This window comes from Corvus cornix, chromosome 2 (assembly GCF_000738735.6).
Source record: "Corvus cornix cornix isolate S_Up_H32 chromosome 2, ASM73873v5, whole genome shotgun sequence".
In the NCBI taxonomy this organism is placed as follows: Eukaryota; Metazoa; Chordata; class Aves; order Passeriformes; family Corvidae; genus Corvus; species Corvus cornix.
The window spans coordinates 44902601-44922917 of NC_046333.1; the positions used below are offsets into that span (position 1 = coordinate 44902601).

The 20317-nt window shown below is 39.9% G+C and overlaps 1 protein-coding gene across 5 annotated transcripts in view; it reads right to left on the reverse strand.

Annotated features, from left to right (window-relative positions):
• Nucleotides 1–20317, reverse strand: part of CREB5 (cAMP responsive element binding protein 5) — a 258114-nt gene that overhangs the window by 102529 nt on the left and 135268 nt on the right. Inside the window, exon 1 of one of the 5 annotated variants that reach the window (XM_010398995.4) lies at nt 789–875. The exons of the other annotated variants lie outside the window; for them this stretch is intronic. Within the exon in view, the coding sequence (XP_010397297.1) occupies nt 789–835 (47 nt within the window). The 5' untranslated portion in view covers nt 836–875. Of the gene's footprint in view, nt 1–788; nt 876–20317 lie in introns of those variants that run through there. 5 annotated transcript variants of the gene reach the window in all.

Genomic DNA, 20317 nt, shown 5'->3' on the forward strand with positions numbered 1-20317 from the left:
CTACAGCGGATTTCCAACAGTAGAAGCTTTTACTCGCTCTGCTAGGCAGAGGCTGAACTGCTTTCTTCAAACAGTTTCAAATTCGCCAGCCACGCTCGAAGAACCACCCCTTTTTGCCTTTCTCTTTTCTTTTCGCTCTCTCCGGGCTTCTTGTGAAAGCGACATCCAGTTTCAAGCTATTTTAAAAATATCAAAAAACCCCGGTGGAAAATAATTCGCAGCTGTGATAATATCACATTTTTTAAAATACCATAATATAGTTTTACTTTTAATAATAAAAGATAAAAAAGGGGAGTCTGTGAATAATTAGAGAGTGCAGTCTGAAGCCAGTTACAGTCACTGCAATTGATAATAAACTTAAAGCCCCTTGACAGCAGGTAAATGCTTTGCAACCCTGACCCCCTTCCTCTCACATTACTTAACAACCCTGCAGTTCCAGCATTACATCACCGTCCAAGCGATTGGTTCCTGCATTTTAACTCTCTCCCTGTCTCCTCCGATTAGGAACAACATAATGATGGGGGGGGGGGGGGGGGGACACCAAACGACAACAAACTACCAAACTTCTCTCAAGTTTGCTGTGCTCCTTGTTTGGGTTTGGTCTGGTCTTAAAAACAGCTTCTGCTCCTAAGAGCTGAGGTTACACGCACCAGAAAACAAACTCTGTAGAAGTGGAAAAGAGTGGGAAAGGGGGACTCGGGAAGGGAGGAGGAGAGGAGGAGGAGGAAGGCGACGAGGGGGGGAAACTATATAGAAATCAGAAAAGGAAAAGAAAATTAAAAACAAACCTCATGGACATCACTGAGCCTGAATTCCCTGCTGAGGTGCAGAACATGAGAGCCCTGGAATGAGTGTATGTAGAACTTGAGCCAAAGCTTAACTAGCCCGAGTGAGTCATATCCTTCCCATTTGATTCCCGTCCAAGCGATGATGTAATGCCCTGGCCCTCTCCCTCGCTCCCGCTCGCTGCACTACCTCCCTCCTCCCCTTTTCTCCTTTTTAGCTCAGTGCTGGTGAAGTCACCATTTAAATCTGGCAGCGCTGAAGCAAAAACTTCAATGTAACCAAAACAGCCCCAGGCCAAGTTCCAGACGTACTGAGACTCGGTGGTGCAATTGCCATTGGAAACGAGTAAACAGAGAAAGAAACAGTGCTGCCTGCGAAGGGCCTGCGCAGCTGCCTGCCGGAGCGTAGGAAAACCCTGGGACCAGGGACGGGGCTGACACGATTGACCGGGGATCACCAGAAGATCCTGCGTCCCTCCAGAACGCCCGCACGGGAAGATGCGGCTATTGGAAAAGGAGGAAGACCGAGCCCGAGTTGCGGAGGGCAGCAGAGAAGCAGGGGAGCAGCGTGTATGGGGGGCGAGGGGTCTGGGAGGATGGAGAGCGTTGCTTTGCAGGTTATCCCTTAAACTGGGATTTCTCTGCTTCAGCAGAGCACAGCTGGAATTGAGCCCCAGCTTTTTGAAGGAAAACGACGGAGCTGTTTCTTGCACCGTATTCCTCCATATGCAAACACACAGGTGCAAGGCGGCTTCTTTCCCCTCAACAGAAAAAAGTACCAGGAAAGCCATACGGCACAGCAAGCTTATAACTAACTCACTGCGGTGCTGCTCTTATTGCCTTTCCAGTGTTTCTCTCCCAAGTCTGGGGGGTTTTTAAGCATAGAGAATGTTTCTAAATGGAACTTATAATCAACTTTTACGCACGCAGGGATAAGCTATTGTGGTGCAAAGTCCTCTGCCTCATCAAAGTCCTCCTGATGTTAAATGCTACAGTGGTCGTGGCTGAAAAACCTCTCGCGTCCTCCCTCACAGAGGGCTTTCTCACTGTTCATCACTCCCAACTGATTGTAGTCAATGCAGTACCAAGCAGTTGGTCCACAACAGAAGGCAAAGCCTAAGTAATAATAATAATAACAACAATAATAATAATAAATTAAAATGTCTAAGCACTTATAGCATCCCTGAGCAATCCAAAGACTAATAGTTTCAACATCAAACTGCAGATGTTATGTATTAATGGCACGTGAAACACCGTAGAAGCATTTAAAAGTGTCTCCTTTCTTTATAGATTGAGAACTATTTCACAAAGCCACTTCGCCTCATATCTCAGAGTGAAACTCAGTCTTCCAACACTCAGTGGATGCACTTATGCCCCCCAAATTTAGAAAACACTAAGAAAACAGCAAAGTCACTGTGCTTTCTTTTCTTCTTTATGATGATGCGAGTCTATGGAGAATCAATTTCTATTGCCCAGCAGCATTTTACCACACTGGGGTTTTTTTGGGGTGAGTTCTTTAATTGATCACAGCAGCAATGCAAGAGAGATTATTGTGAAGTACCAAAGTCTCCTCCTGAGGATACTCCTACGGTTTTAAATTATGCTTAGAATATATTTCTACGGATCAAAACTATTAGCGTCTGTCATGGTTTGGTCTTGAATTCACATAGATTCAGTCATGAATTCAAATGATATTTTGTTTAAGATATGTATGGTTTTTACAGACAGAATGAGAGGAGGAGAAAACTAAGGGTTTGTCCGATTCAATTAAAAATAACAGTTCTCCACAGCAGCCTGACCTGCTGGATGACATCCTCAATTGATATTGATGCTGCAGCCACTCAGAGTGACACCTTTATCAAGCAAGGCAGCTCTGAATTAGAGGTGATCAGCCATAATTATTACTGGCGCCACTGAAGCCTGTGGCTTGACAGCATCAGATGTGGTTGTTATAAAGTTTGGTCCATTGTGTCAATGGCCTGTATAACTCATTTATGTCTGAATTACCAGCTATTGATTTTTTGTCTTCTGTCATGTAATAAAATAAAAGTTAGATCATTCCTAAAGCCCTCTTTTAATTCCAGCCTGGCTGATAGTTTCATTTTAAGCTTACCCCCAGCCCCCCCTTCTCCCTCTCAATTTAAAAAAATGCAACTTCCACCCCTTTTTCTGTGCATGTCTAAGAGGTCATCTTCCCTCCTTCCTTCTTTTTATTTTGTCTTCTTACATTTACACTGCTGGATTACACAGCTTCTGCTCATTCAGTTATGCCACTGACATTGCTATAAACTTTGTCATGGGCCCAGGACAGATCCCTGGCTCAGAACACGGGAATGTGGCTACAACCGAGCCACGACTTTAAATCTGCAGGTCCAGTTTTGCGAAGAAGGAAGCTGACAGCTAAAGAGAAGAGGATTACCCTGAGCAACTCGGGTTACCATGGGTCTGCTTGTGCATATATATCCATTCCTACAGTCTTTGGGCCTCTTCTCACTCTTCTGAAAAACCCACATTTCTACCACCGTAGATATTCGAAGCAAAATGCAACCAAAGAGATGATGCAGGAGCTGCAGGGTAGTTGTCATCCTGAGGCTTTGAACACTTGCCTGGCAGCTGTGCTCTTTCCAAAAGAAAATTTTATTCACCAGAAGCAATAGCAGATCCCCTGCCCATCTGTGAGCATCTTAACCATAATATCACAGGAGTGACTGCATGTGTATGGCAAATGGCTCTTTTAGTTGTTACTACTTTCATAGACATAAACTCAGAAGAATGTAACTGCTTTCAAAACAGTGTTTTACTGAAGGTATTTTCAGGAGTAAGAGCATTTTCTGAAATGAACAAGAAAGATCAAAGCAGTCTGAGCTACTGATCATTTCTAAATTACTTATTTATACTGAAGTCCTATTTCAAGAAATAAACTGTTTTAAAACAGACATCATGATACAAAGGAATTAAAAACTTATTTGTTCTTGCTGATGGGAAAACAGAAAGTTCTTTCCAGGCAGGTATCTCCAAAGCCTATTGATTTTTTCTTCCCCCTAACAGGAAACACTGTTTTCCCCTTTTCCTTCCTGTGACAGACCAGTTAATGATAAAGAATATCCTGTGCTCAGAGGAAATTCCACTTGTATGCAAGAGCTCCCTCTTTATCTGTTTACTTGTCTGTCTTTTCATTCTCCCCCCATTCCAACCCCAGCCTTAAATTTCCATGTTCAACAAGAATAGGGCTGTTGTTATGAGAGTTATGGGATGTTTTAATTCTAATGGGAGTCTTCTTCAAACTAGGGCCCTGGCCAGGACAGTTATGACTCCAGCTTAGCTGTCTAGTTCAGGAATTCTTGCAACACCCTCCCTGCAGAATGTTTTATCCTTGGGGAAAGGGTGGTGGGGCACACCACAGATGTTTGGTGTAACTGAAACTTGACAAAAATCACTGCTTCTGCTGAAAGTTTCCAGTCTCAACAACCAGAAAGCTCTGACTTTTAAGAGCCCAAACGTCAGAGTGCACTGGGATTATCCCAAATGCGTATTGTGACAAAGAACTGGGTGTACTGCAGTTGAGATTGTGGATGGACAAATCACAGGTCCTACATGCATTTTAGGTGAGTGTGCCTCATCCAGCCCTTGGGACTGACTTTTGCCGATGTCAATCAGTGGCCCAAAGCATCAGCAAAGACCATGTGGATGAAAGCAGTATAACCTGATTATTTTTTTCCTCCACTGCTTGGCTCTTAAAGAGGCTTGATTAAGAAAATATTCTGTAATAGTGGTCCTGCACTCAGGAAAGTCTCATTTTCATTCTGACATTATTTTTCATTTCTAACCCAAGAGCCTTACAGTCCCTGTGGAATTAAAGAGGCCAGATAATTTCAGGGTTAAATAAGCTTTAATGACTATCACATGTATGGAACCTTAAACCCAGTATTAAAAATTATTTTTTTAAAGTGGCATCTCTTCCTTTTTTAATTTAAAATAACCATCCAGGTGGTTTCCTAAGGATTTCTTTGCAAATTGCTTCCAGTGAACCTTTTCAGTTACAGACCACTGCAAACCCATGTGGTGGTATTCAGCATTTAGTTCAACTTGGGTGTCCCATGTTTTTGTAGTGGACAGAAGGACTGTCTGCACAAGTGTCTGCACAGGGAGGCTGTTGGAGAAGGCTAGCTGTCACTAGCAGGGACACAAGAAAGAAAATATCCACAATTTCAGAAGAAACTAAAAGAAAGCAGCGTTAAGAGTGGATTCTTCAAGTTACTCATAAGAAAATGGGGCACATGTTCCCAAGTCACTTTGGTGCTCTAGAAAAAGACATTCTTTGTTTAAGAAGACTCAGATCAAAGCACTCAGCATTGAGCTGTATCAAAGGTTTTCCTATGAACTCTCCAAGTTGTAATGAAATAAAATATCTGGAAATATCTTTTGTGAGAACTGCCCCAGATTTCTTGAACATAAGCACTGTAAGACACTGGAATGGATGAAGTCTAAATGAAACCTGGAACAAAGATCTCCCACTTTCACACACATCCTCAAACGTGCAGCTACACTAGAAACACCTCACTGAAAATATTTAAGGATGAAGAACTGCCAAAATTTGGGTCCAACTTCTCTGGAGACAGAAATGTGCAATGGGCATGATGGCCAGTAGACTTCCCCAAATCATTTCGGCAATGAATCTTCAAGAATGGTCTCAAGATAAGAAATGCTTTCCCATTAACAGTTCTAAGCACGTTAAAGGCACTGGGGATCATGGGGATTTTGTGCTGGGAACACTCAACTACTAAGAATAGAACTGCCTACAAATAGCCATCAGCCAGTGGCAAGTGGCTGACCTGGAAGTGAAGAGCCTTGTATCCAGTTACATACCACTGAGTCGTGCAGTATGAGCAGCCTCCTCTTTATTGGAGCTGTAAACCACAAATACCTAAGACAACAATGTAGCAATTTATGCCAAATAATTAATAATGTTTTAGATTTCTGTAGAACCTTTTACCCTGAAAGATCCCAAAGCATCTTGCAGGCCAGCCACTGAAAGTCATGTGGTGCAATTACCCCCAACATGAGAGATCGCAGCCAGCCAGCCAATGGCACAGGAGTGCAGAGGGGAGATGTTGACTAAGGACAGAAGCAAACAGCTGCAATTAGGTAAAAACCATCGTGTAATGTTTACTATTCATGCACAGTGAATATGAGGTTCCCTTGCCCCACTGTGATTCTAATTACTCTAACAGATAATTAGTATGTGCTAGTTAAATTGTGGAGCCACTGCTCTTTTTAGAATTGCTTGAAGAAGCTTTGCCATACATCTACACTAACTATTTTGACTCTAGATCTCAAGTATCTTCATCTTTAGTCAAAACTCTACAGGCTTTGTCTTGGACACAGTGAAAAGTTTATAACATATAGCTGCATCTCAAAGATTTTAACAGGTAAAAGGATCTGGTTTTGATGCTCTTTCCTCATTTTACTTCTAGCAGACAGAAAAGTAAGCTGAAATAGCAACATTTGGATTAAAAGAGCAAATTTATAATGCTGTAATTAAAAATATGTGCTCTGAAGTGCAGTATGGTAAGCATTGAAAAATAAATAGTACAGCTCTAAAACAAATTTTAGCACTGAACCAAATTTTATTCTGCCCCTAAACTGTCATCTACATGCATTTTTGTTAGCTCTCATCTTTATTTTTCAGCCTGATAGCAATAACTAATATTCTAATGAAACTTATTTTAAAAATAGGCAAGTATCTGGAACTCAGTTCCAACTGGAAGAGGAGAGTGCTCAGACTCAGGTCAACCTCATTACAGCAGGACAAATTCATAGTGCTATCTGATAAAAACATACACAAGATAACTTGTTTTTAAAGATACGCCCTCTTTTGTTAGTAATCCAGCTGAAAGTACACTATTTCCTCCTTGAAAATGAACAGCTATAACCGTCCACAAGGAAATCTTTTCTGGACTCTTGCTGAACAAACTGACTTAAGCTTTGGAGTTCCATGAATTACAAGTAGCCTAGTAATTCTGTTGATCCTGGCTCATCCTCACACACAGGCTTTACAGCATTCAATCACTATCAGGATGATGAAAATTCATGATCCAAGAGGTACCATTTTTAACTTGGCTTTATCCAAGAATCTGAATTTAATTTACATCCAGAATCTCGACACCTAAATGCCTGCCTCTTTTTGTGTGAATTAGAATTTTTTAATGTTTCTTAAAAACCACACAGGTCTGCAGCACAGAAACTGAGATGCAGCCACAACCAAGGGCCAGCCTGCAATTCCCTGTTTGCAGTGACTCTTGCTGAAACATAATGTGATGCAAAGTTTCCAGTGTCACAAGTCAGTCATAAAAATTAAAACTCTGTAGTTGGTAACATAAAGCTATTACATGACTAGATGTTTTTAAAGGGAATAATTAATGTATTTTCCTTTTTCTTTTTTAATAGGAGTTAACCAGGAAATCCCATTTCAGTTTCCTTCGTAGGAACTTCTCCAGCCATAGATTCATTATCTGATAGATCCTTTCTGAAATCAAGTGAGGTCCATCTGTACCCACTTATGGTTTTAATATTTACATAGTTGTTTAGTCTTCCAATGCTTTTCTTTTCAAAATGTGGCTATCTATTAACTCCAAACATATTAAAACCAAACAGATGTATTGCAGACACCCAAATACATCCTTGCAGGACTCACTGGAAAGCATCTGCATTTTACTGACATCAGAGTTACACCACTAGTTTTACTGTGATGATAAATGAAAGAGAAATAATTTCTTAACTTTACTTTCACATTCTGTGGTGCAGGATGCTGCTTTAGTTTCAGCATCAGTTTCTATGAACCAAAACAAAGCTTTTCCATTCTTGTATAAAAAACCCCAAACAAACTCCAGAATGAAAAAGTATCTATACAAACACGCATGTACTCTGAAGTACACAGGGAGCATGCACACATTCCACACAAACTGTTTCTACTAGATTTACACAGTCTTCTGCTTGGATACCCTCAACACTAGCTTGTTCCTGCTGCTGTACAAACCCGAGTGGTCGTGCTTGTCCTTAGTGGCTGCAGCCCATGTCAATAAGGCACTTCCATAAATTCTGTATTGGAAAAAGTGCACCTTGTTGAATAATAATCCACAATTCAATTTGAAGAAAAACAAACAAACTAGGTTTTAAAGTTGTTCAAAGAGAAAAAATATATCTATTATGGAAACAGGATAAACAGATTAAAACAATGATGACTAACTCATCCGAGAACCTGCGGAGTTCGCTCACAGCCCAAGATAGAACATAAGTGAACATTTCTGTGATTGTAACTGAATAGTTTTGATGCAAGAGAAGCAGCCCTTCAGTCAGTTTCTCCTCTTAGCTGGGATCTGTCCCTTCAGTTTTTAACCTTCCAAACCCTTAGCCTTTACTCTTTCTCTCTTGTCTGCCCAAAACTTTCCCTTTCTTTCCTCCTTCCTACAGTCTTCATTCTTTATGTTCAAGATTCTGTGTGTTAATTATTCTGCATGGAGTGCTAACCTGAATTTAACATGGAAACACTTCAGGGCTTATATATTCTTGCAATTGCTTCATAACCAGAACATATGTCTCACCACCCTGCACGTCAATAGTTGCAACATCATTTTCTCTGGCTTTTACCAGTGTAATTGTACCTCTTTCATATCTGCCCAGGCTTCTGCTGCAAGGACCTTTTTCCCAGCCCTTTCTGCTGAACATGCCAACCCTGTGTGTGTATCCTTTAATCAGCTAAGTTTTCCTCCTGCAACCTTCTACCACCTTCCCTAGAATATTTTCATCAGTATTAAAAGTCAGCTCCAGATGAATCCACCATGCCAGTCTAATACCTCCCATCCCCTCTGGAAAGCCATGTTCCTGATGCAGTGTTATTTACAAGTACTAGTTCCTAGGAAATGAGCAGATCATCACAGAAGCTTGCTGCCACTCCATGACCACTTAACCACAATCCATGAGCCCTCCTCCTACACAGACATTTCCAGAGGATGATCTCCCAGCTTCTTCTTCTGCTTCTAGAAATTTTTATTAGTCCCCCCAGGCACAACCTTGCATTTTTTAATACTGCATTTCATTCCATTGCCATTATTTCAGTACTCAAAGCTCATCTATGTTTTTTGGGTTGGTTTTTCTTTTTTGTTCCTTTTGTATGATATCCAGGTCCATCTCGGTATTGCCAATGTCTCCAAACCCTGCGTCACCAGCCCTACTTGTTATACTTCCACTACCATCATTAATGATAACACTAAACCAAATCAGGACTATTCTGGATGCTGTGTAGCCCCACAAGCAGCCTCCCCCCGCCTGGCACTTTCCCTTTCAACACCACCCAGTTCTCTCCCCTCCAGCAAACCCCATTTTCAAGCACATCGAGTGAAACCCACCTGTCCTATTTCCTAGGACAGACTCCTCCACATTAGCTGTAGCTGTCAAGCAGTCTGCAGCTGTCAGCAGCTTTTACTGAGTGGGAATTCATTAGAGTGAATAAGAGGACAAAGTTTACCCTTATTTACAGGTTTGCTCTCAGCCCTGCCTAAAATTTCTCTTGGCTGACAGAGTGTGATAAGCAACTTATTGTAAAGTTTTAAAGAGAAAAAATGTTTTAATTACAACGGAGATAAGTAGTTGCATTAATACTACTAGAATATTTAAGCAGTATTTCAGATGTCTGCTGGCACTCAGCACGTTTTAGAGAGGAATTTTACATCTGTGCTCCACAGTCCTGAGAAGCTGCTTGCACTGTGTACCATTTTGCTCCAGTTATGCTTGTTATTAGGCAGTATCATTATGTACAATTTTCAGTGTTCCTAAAAGGGATTTCAATAATGTCACAGGAAAAAATGGATGGTTTGTTTACTTGATTAATGTCGTGATCTGTGATTACAAATCTGTCTACTGTTGCTTTCACAGGAAATTATTTCAAGAACTTCACTTCTGGGTGTTGCTTAACATCCAGCACTGACTCCACTATAAACTCATACACATGATTTATCTGGTGGCCAGCATGTGTGGGAGGAAAGATCTAGGAGTCTGACAAAACTCTTCACTCCCTCTAACTTTCAGGCCATCAGATGTAGAAATCTAGGTTATTACACTTCTAAGCCTGTTTGTAAATCTTCAGCCAACGCAAACAATTAATATTGAGCTAAGTGGGTGCAAAATGAAAGTGATTAGGCACATCTTTTTTTAAAAAAATTATATGCACATATTTTACTAGCTTTAAATGTTAAACCAGCTGATTACATCATACCAACACAGTAAAAATTACTCCAAGGTAACCTAGGAAACTGTTTTTACTAAATAACAACTGAGTCCCTTCATTTAATCTCAATTCACACAGAACACAAGTTTAGCTGAGTCTCCCTTCCCAGCGATCTCATGCCGTTTGCTCAGAGCGGCTGGGATGCTCTTGCTGTTGGTTCGTAGGGCAAAGCTCTCTGGAGACTGCAGCGAGGCTCTCTCAGATGAGGGGCCCTTGTCTGTTGGATGTGCTATTCTTGGTGGCTTGCCAGCAGCCTCAAATTTGGCAAGGTTCAGAGCACAAGCTACAGTCTGGTTGCTTGATTATCATGAATGTTATTATTTTTATTGGTCAGTTAATATGTCTTCACTTTCTCGTATTTTTATTTTGCCTTGATTACCCGTGTTGGCTATTCTGTGTCTCCAGCCTAAGGAGACATAAAGATGGGCAGCCCTTGCAGCCATCACATAACTTTTACCTGGGACAGCTTATAAGATTCTTGGTCCTCTATATTTTGGAGTCAAGTCAGAAAATTTCTATTCAGTTGCATCTCATTCCTTAGCTGGTCAGCATTTCCATAGTGCTCAAACAAAAACATATTAAATACTTGCAAGTACTGTAAAAGAAATGCAAGCTGCAGCTACCAAAAAGCAGCTCCAAGGATTTAGTCAATCGAGAGCCAATCAGGTACACACAAAGGAAAACCAGGATTAATTCTAGGTTGTGACTGTTTTGATTTCACCTGCCTCACTGCTGTGCTCATAATACCCATATGTAGGGGCTTACCTCTCACAAACACATACCTAGATAACATAAATTATCATACAGAAAGCATTATGCATATATAATAAATGTGATTATGTAAAAAGATAAAGCTGACTTTTTTAAAAGATGCAGGATGAATGACGTGAAAACTTATGTTGACAGTTGTATCTTCATTTTCATTCTCTCTCCCTTTTTTAGTTACTTTTAAAAACTTCCAAAACTTTCCCTTTTTAGGCTGAAATACTGCAGGCCTGGTCTTTGCCAGATAATGAATATCTTAAAAAATATTTCCTTAAACCATTTTGTCTGTCTTTTATAAGGATAGCAAAATGTGTAAAAAGTTGTACAGTCAGAAATCCTGGGAACAAAGTTGAACTTTGCCATGAAAGCAATCCACTAAAAAAAATGCTTAAAAGGGCACTGATAAAAATTAGATTTTATTTGGTGAAGCCCTTGGAAGTTTTGTTTTGTTCAGGCCAATTATATTTTCCCCAAGTTTTCTCGCTAAGCTTGAAATCATGCACCTAAGGAAAACAACTCCATTTTTCATTTCAGCTAACCTGGCTTCTATAAAAAATTATAGAAAGAGAAAGGTCTGTAAAGTGCAGAGTGCTAGTGAATTTAGAAACAAGCATGGATGAGAGACAGGTTGATATACTGTCTGAAACACAGCTCAGCCTGTTCCCAAGAAATGTTTTCATATAAGAGCTTTCTGGTTTGTCTTCTTCACACATATATTTGATCTAATCTGTTGGCTATCCTGGTCTATGATGCCAATTTTATTCTTCCTGTTCTCACTTACTCGGCCCACTCTAGTCTACATTTGTGACCTTTGTAGTCCTTCTGCTCCCTTCCACCCCATCTCTTCCCTTGAGATAAGGCTCCTTGAAGTCTCATTCTTCTTTTTCCTGAGCAAAACCTCCCAACTTAGTTCACCAAACCACTGCTCTGCTTTTTACAAATCCCACCCAAGTCACATCTTTCATATTGCCTCTCTGCATTGAGTTAATAAGAAGTAAAACCAGCACAAGGAAACATCTGAGTTATCTTCTCTGCCTAAACATATTTCCATTGAGCTAAGCTTTCTTTCCTGCATACAAATCTGCTCTGCCTCAGTAGTCTTGCCTCTCACTCAATAGTCTTGCAAACAAAATTATAACATTTGGAAGCAGCCAGGTCCACTGTAACTTCACAGACTGCTTTTTAAAAAAGCTTACTTTTAGCATGTGCCAGGTAGCATTGTAGGCAGCAGGCAGAAAATGGACTGAAGGGTCACAGAAGGGAGGTAAATAGAAAAAAATAACATGGATCCCTTTTTCATCAGAATAGTTTTAATGACTGATAAAATTAATATGTTTTACAGTCTAAACTGTTGCTAAAAATGTTTTTCAAACATTTACCACAAGGTGCCAGCAGTTCTTTAATGCTTTTTTATTTTCAATTCCTGCTGTATACACTCAGAGCAGGGGTACAATGAGGCAAAGCTGCAGACAGGGAAGTCATAAGAGGTATTAATGCCAGGATCAGAGACTGTTCATAGAAAACAAGACATGTATTAGGGCTAGTACCTATACTAGTACCTTTCAAAGAGCACAAAAAAAAAATAATGTCAAGTTTAGTAATTTGGACAGAGGTTTAAAGTATGCTAGTTTGTAGTTGTTTGGGGTTTATCTGTACTTTTGAAACCAAACCGACTTTAATAGTCCACCCTATAGTGAGGATACTCAGCTACCAGTGTCTGTTTTGCCTGACTCTTATCCCCTGCAAAAGTTAGAGAGAGGGAGCAAATACCTCCTACAATGTAGCAGCATCCACTCTCTTAAGATTATAACTCTTCCTAATATTGGGAGACTTGTACAGTACTGCTGTAAGCTACCTACCGGAGGGGGGGCATGTTGCCTAGAATGAGAAAATGAGGTGTGTTAATGCAAAGACATCTACCATTTGTGAATTTATGAATAATAAAATATCAATAAGGACTTACTGCAGTCAAGTGGAATTGCATTCCAATTAATGTTAGCTGTACAGTGTTTACCCTAGTACTCACTTCTATTAAACAACCATGTTGATGAAATTTAGCAACATTTAAGTATCAAAGCCAGACTTTCAACAGTTAAATCAGAGTAATTCAGAACTGAAACAGCGAACTTAAGAGAGGCTGCCTTCCTGCTCTGTTTTATTACATTTTCAATGTCACAGCTATATGTGAATGGTTATTATAAAAATTACCTCAAAGTATACATACATGTTATATACACTCCATTAAGTCTTAATATTTTATACATATGCAGCTCTTTCCACTCAGAAAGGCTCACAAAGCAATTTACAAACAATATATGCAGAACTAACTTGAGACATTTAATGCAATATGGTCTCCCTTCATAGAGATACATGACTAAACATCCCCAATGAGTAATATGGCCAGCAGCCATAACAGCCTCAGGCTGTGATCTGGTCTGCTCTCATAAGCTAAACAGGGTTGGTCTTGGCCAAATGCATTTGGGAGCCCTCCAAGGAAATCCCAGGGTGCTTCAGGAAGCAGAGCTGGTGATTCAGTAGGTGGCACACTTCCCCTGGAGTCAGCTCTGAACCAACCACTCCAGCGGAAACCTTGGTAGGTGCAACACCATTAACCAAATGGGATTTCAGGCAGGATCCTCAGCTGAGACGGGTCATTTGTCACACTGTCATGATTTATTAGTGATGCTATGGATTCTGCAATTAAAAACAAAGAAGTCGCTGCTGCTGAGCAATCCCCTCTGCAGAGTTCCCTTAGTTTGGATAAGCTGAAAGAATTTATTTCTAGCTTTTTCAGTGGCAAACGTGTTTCAAATGGGAACCATCTGTAAGTGTTGCAGGACATTTTGGTCTTCACCAACAGCAAGTGAATTTTTTATTTCCTACCCAAATTTTTGAATATGGGTGTATGAATCCTTTCCTTTGCTTCAGTATGTCCAATTGGAAGTACCACATCCACTTTTAGGTACTGTTCCTAGCTAAAGGGGGATCAGGGAGAGGAGAAGCCTTTGGACAGCTGGAGAAATACTTTGAAGTCTAGAAGATGACGAAGGATGGACTGAGCAACCTGGTTGTTCTCTTGAAGACAAGGCAGAGGGTGGACATAATACATTTGTAAATACACAGCAGGCTGCTGGAGACAGAAAGAAGAAATAATATCTCTCTCCATTTCTATATTAGGTAGAATCAAAAATAAAAGGATCTTTTGCTTTTGCATCAGGGAGGGCTTGGGATGGGCCTGAAAGAAAAACTTGTCTCAAAGTGAACAGAGTTAAGCACAGCAATAGGATGTGTGCTCTGCATTTCTGGAGGTTGTCAAAAACACATTAAAGATATTTCTGTCAGAAATGATGTAGATGTTACTTAATCCTACTTTGGGCAGAGCACTGGATGAACACTTGAAGTTCCCTCCAGCCATATAGCTCAATAATTCCATAATTTTTATGAAAGCAAAAGATTTATAGCTTGGGGATTACAGACTTCTTCCTATTTATATTAACTTTAAAACAATAATTCCACCCCACCAACAAAAAGCCTAAAACACATGACATTAAATAGGCTTAAAAAACAGTGCCACAGTTTTAGGGGGATGACTGCAAAAATTACCCATTCTTAAGATTTCTTAGCAAAATTAGTTTTGTGATCTTGCTCATTTGGCTCCTTTTTTACATAGATGTAAACAGAGTTTCCCACCATTCTTTCCTCAAAAAGTCACAGAGAAGATCTGAGTTTCACATTTACATCAATAAACAATGCTGCAAACTATGAAAACCTTATTAATGCTTGTGGAAGTGTCAGATCCTTTTTTATTTAAAGAAGAAAAAGGGGAAAGTAGGGGGAAAGGGGAAGAGGAAGACATTTCCCAATGTTTATGTATGACCTCAAGAAACACACCAACTTTTCCTGGAGGTTTTCTCATCAGTTGGTACCTGTTTAGCTGCTGAGTTCAGGGCAGTTTGGATCTCCCCCCTGGAGCATAAATTACAGTGCTGGTGTTAGCTGATAACCCTTTCTGCTGACGGGGCCTCTTGCACCCTGCATTAAAAAAGCTAAGGATGAACATAGTCCCGGAAAACACATTGCTAAAGTCCAGGTTAAACTACCTTGAAACTATCCTTCCTTTCTCTGTTGATGCTTTTTTGTTCTCTTTTGAACAAAGACAAAAAGAGTAAAAAGCTACTCAGTAATAAGGATGATCTGGGGAAAAAGTTTTTGCCAAGTTATTTTGTAGGGAAAGCCGTGTGGGTTGATTGCTGTCACGTTAGAGAGAGATGAAGAGGCAGCATGTAAATGTAATAAGAAGAAAGGTTTAACACAGCCTGAGCAGTACTGGCATGTGGCCCTGAGAAAAAACATGCTCTTGGGTTGGGATGTTGAGTACAGGGGTTTGGGGCTGCAGAAGGGAAGACATCCTTGGTCCTTTGATTGCTCCCCGTGCTCATGCGAAAAGGACCTAATTTCCTGCAATAAATACATACACTTCAGAATATTCCTGATCCCTTCAACAAGTCCTTTTCTAATTCCCAACTACAGCACAGCCTTCCTGGTTTTGCTTGGCAACTCATGGCAAAGCAGAAATAAATCCTGAATGTCAGTATTTTTTTTTCTTTTTTTTATAAACATAACCTTAAAATGAGTATTTTCTAAAATTCAGGAAAACAGTTTCAAAATGCATATAGGACAACATGTATCTGCTAATCTCCTTTGTTAGTTTGTAGGCATGTAGTCTTTATTTGTTAGAGAAATAGCCTCACAGGAGAAAGCATAGTATATTCTCAATGAATGGCTCTTAACTAAGATTTACAGTAGACAGATTACAAGTTTACTTTCTCCACAGAATGAAACAAAGAACGGAGCTCTTCTAAACAAAATATTCAAACAACTCAAGAGCGTAAAGAAAGAAAAGTCTCTCTTCTTGGCTAGACAGTTTTGATACCTTAATGATTGTAACATTTTAACAGCTGTGGGAAAACTGACATTAAAAAACCACTCAGACCAGAAACATGGTCTGTGTACAACATCTTTGAGTTCCTATATTTTATTAGCAATTTGGATTCATTACTGTTTTAAGGAGGAAGGAAGGGAGGTAGATGTTCCTGAGAGCTGTTTCTCTAAATGTATTAACCAGAGATTTCCAAGCACGATTTAATATAACACAGCTCAATCCTCAAAAACTGGCAAAGGGGTGAGATGTCACCATTTATCCCTTCATTGAAATTCATGCTCTAACACAAGAGGTCAAAGCAGGTATTCGAGCAATCTTCCTTATGAAAATGAGATAACCTTCCTTTATCCCAAAGCCTGCTCTGATCTTGCCCCTCCCTTCCAGCCCGATGCCAGGCAGCAGCTCACGGGTACCACACTGTCACCTTCTTTGTGAATTATGATGCTCTGAAGGAGCGCTGTAGTATTTAATAGCCTGAGATCACAGGCTCTCCTGACACAGTACTTAACCAGGTTCTGCCTTCCTTTCAATGCACTCATTATTTGCACATGGTCTATGACATCCAGGAAGAATATGTTATCACACACGTCCTCTCTTTTCCCACTGTTTGCTCTTCCATTATATTTATCTCCTCTACCTAACAGGTTCTTCACTATGCTGACAATTTAAAAAAAAACAAAAAACAACAACAAAAAAAAAAAAAAAAAAAAAAAAAAAAAAAAAAACCAAACACAACCAACAAGAGCATTAGCACAGATTTGGGAGGCCGTGTTCACTGATCTTTTAGGAATCCTAAGGTGCCCTTTAGGATTCAAAACAAACACCAAAGCCTTAAAATGACATATTCTGAAGCTCAACAGCCACCTCCTCATTATACCATTAGAAATCCCTCAAAGTCTTCTGTCCAGACTTCATCAGTCTCAACTAGTCAGACCTCAGGGTGGAGAAATGGACATGATGACTGTTCAGAAGTATTGCACAGGGAGACACTGAGAGAATGTCTTGTGGTAAGAGAGTTTTAGGGGAGTAATTCTGCGTAATTACAGACATATTGAAGCTGTGCTTTTGGGAGTGATATAAATAAGGTAGTTAACAAGCTGAGACACAAAATGCACTTCTTTTGCCCTTGTAGACTCTGAGATCCCAAATTTGCTACACTTAAAAGGGGTTTTTTTATTCTTAACAACATTTTTCTCCTCATTAGAATAGGACTAAATAGAAAAATGTTATTCTATTATTTGAATATATTATAAATTCATTTTTTCCCTAGAAGAAAGTCCAGCAATTATTCTTCTGAGTAAGTCAGACAGCTAACACAGAAAAATACTCTCCTTTTAATAACAGTTTACATTCAAACCATGGGTATCATATCCTCTTGTGCTGATCAGAGATCTCTTCAGGGAAGACCACAGGTCTGGATCAAGCAGAATTGGTGAAGCTCTGAGTGGGACAGTCCTTAAAACACCAAACAGCCTTAGGAGATAGCCCACATCCAGAGGAACATCGTCTCAGGTTGGCAAAACATGTATGGATCAATAAACTCACTTATTTTTCATAATATAAATGTCAGCTCCTGTGTCAATGGTAGTTTAGGTAGTTACATTCAGCTTCTTTCAGAATTATTTTCAGTGAGACTGTATACAGTGTTAAACTTCTAATGGATGCTAGAAGCTTAAATACCTGAAATGGTGAGCTCTTAATACCAGGGGGAAGTTCTGCAACTAAAGCAGTCAATAAAACAAGTATTCCTACATTTATCCACATTGTCTTCTTTTTGTGTGCATGCCCACTCTCCCTCAAAAGAATGCATTTTTGTAAATGAGAAATGTTTACTCCTTTGACTTCAACATTTATCCCCAAATTAGGCAGAGGATGTAAGATCAGACATATGGACCATTATTTTAAATCTTCTTCTACAGCTTCAAATCAGCAGGAAGGAGTGTTTCACAGCAGCCCTCCCCACGAACCTCCATCACACACCTGACTTGCATCTGCTTCAGTAGCCTACAGAGCAAAGAAACAGATGACTTCGATAGGGCATCAGACTTGCAGCTCCTCACAAAGCCTCTCTTACTGCTCTCAGCCCTGCTGAGTGGCATTACAAAGTCCACTTCCCCTGCTTCAATGCTAAAACATTTTCTCCTTCACTAATAGCCAGAGAGACCTTAAGTGTCATGCTCAAATTGCCCTAATCTCCTCTGCTCTCACCCTTTAAAATTACTGCTAGTGGTTGGCCCCTGGCAACACAACAGCATTTTAACTCAAACTTCCATGCAATAAATAGCTCAGGTTTCCTTTAAAAGGAACACATACACACAACAGACTAGGGGTGCACAGAAGTTTTATGCATCTAGCAGTTTTTACATATTCCACTGTTATTCATTTAAGGCTGACCAAGTGGTCCTCAGGGGATGGCATGCACAAGCATAACATTATAAGTGTTAATAGGAAACGGATCTGAACAAAGAACCGCATTTCCCCATTATATTGTGTTTCTGCTTTAGTACATCATGTTAGTTTCCTTCACAGCTGGCTGGTTTGCCTGTTGTTTCAGGGACAACTATCATTTGCTCATAACTTTCCTTTTTTTCTCTGTATTTTATATGCATGTATTGGCATGTGGGATTCTTGCTGGGGTTTTAATATAAATGGCTTATCTTATAACACGTTTTTGAAAGCTCTTAACAAAAAATGGGTAGCAGTTCCAAAATAAAACCAGAAATATATGACCTGTGCTGCCATGTTAGAGAAAAGAATAAAGTCCAGTCAGTTTTCTGTGACCAGAAAAATAAATCGATTAGTTGGTTTTTAATATAACAAAATAATCAGAAGGGTGCAAGGCAAATTCTTGCTATTTTTATAAACCCGAACTCGCTGCAGTAATATTCTGTTGTTTATGCACCCTTGAACTAATTTCCTCCCTCTCAAAATGTATGCAATTTGTCCTGCAGAATATCTTTAGCCTTCCAGTGATGGGGGGAAAAAATCCTCAAAATAAGCCGAAAGAGCACCAGAACATGCACTTTTAGAACTGCCTTGTAGAAAGTCAGACTAAATCTGTGGAAGTGGTTTTAGAGACACCAAAGCAGCCAGGCAGGCAGGCATGCCCCTGGTGCTCCTGTGGTTGTGTGAACAGTCACTTGTGCAAGCACTGATGGAGTCCGTGCACAGGAACAACACTGCCTGCTCCTTCTCCAAAATGCAAATGGGGCACAAGCCTAAATTGCTTGCACATGGATGAAAAGCCTAAGACAGATGTACAGGACCAACTGTATATTGACAAATCCATGACTATGTTTCCATACTTCAATATATAATGTCTCTGTTAAAGAAAAAAAAAACCAACACCTTTATTTTTCAACTCTAATATTCTTGCGCTGGCTGGTTTTTCAAGAAATAGGTACCACCCTTTCCCACTGCACTCTGCAGTGAAGTTACACCCAGAGCATGACGTGACTGCAATAACTTACTCCCAAACATATGCCATGTCAATGTGCAACTTGGAAGAGAGAAAGGTCTTCCTTATACTCAGAGTCTGGCTAACTAAATAACTAACATTTGTAACACCACATTTGTAGTAACACATTTGTAGCACCACATTTTCACAGAAGAAAGATTTATTTCAGCCTCTACAAAAGCTCCACCAGCGACAACAACTCCCAGGCTCTTCAAAGCAACATTCAATCTCTCAGCTCTCTTTCAGCTTCTTTAATACTCCGTAAAGTCCAAGGTGTATACTTCACACATTCCTTGCTCCTAAAGTTCTATTTCCTAAATAAGGTATGACTCAGGATGACAGCTTGCAGAAATCACTTTAGGGTAAATTTCCCTTTTAAGGAAGCATCTTAGCCACTCCTTTTATCCTCATAATATGTACATCCCATCCCTTCAGGCAACATTTCTCATCAGCAGTGTTTCCCATTCCTCACATCTGCTCCTGAAAGAAATCCCAGCCACATCAATCAGCCTCATACATGCATAGACTAGGCAAAACCATTTGTTGTGCTTACTGAGCATTTTATCAGGAAAGATACTGAGTTATCAGAAAGAGATATTAAGCTAGAAAAATAAGCATTTCATCCTCACTGTCCACTAGACACCATGGAGTCTGTCCCTGATCTCTAAAGAACCCATGCCAATATTTATAACTGCATGGGTAAGGGATGGTTAAAAACATTTTACTAAATTTGGGGAGAGGAAAGAACCTTTGAAAAACTAGAACTTTTGTACTTTCCCATTTTCAAATAAAAAGTTTGCTTTCTGCAAGAACATCCTGATTTATTTCCCCAACCCACAGGAAACTGACACTGCAAAACTGTTGGGTATTGAATGAGAAGTCAGCTATTCCCCACTGAAATTTTTGGCTTGATTTTATTCCTGAGCAAAATACAATTTTTTTATTAGAAATAAACCACATGGTTACACCACCCTCCTGAGACAGCCTGGCTGATACCACAGCTCAGATCCAGCTCAGGAAACTATGGTCTCTGGAATAAGTTCTTCTAAAATTTCTATTAGCTATTACTTGGATACACTATTACC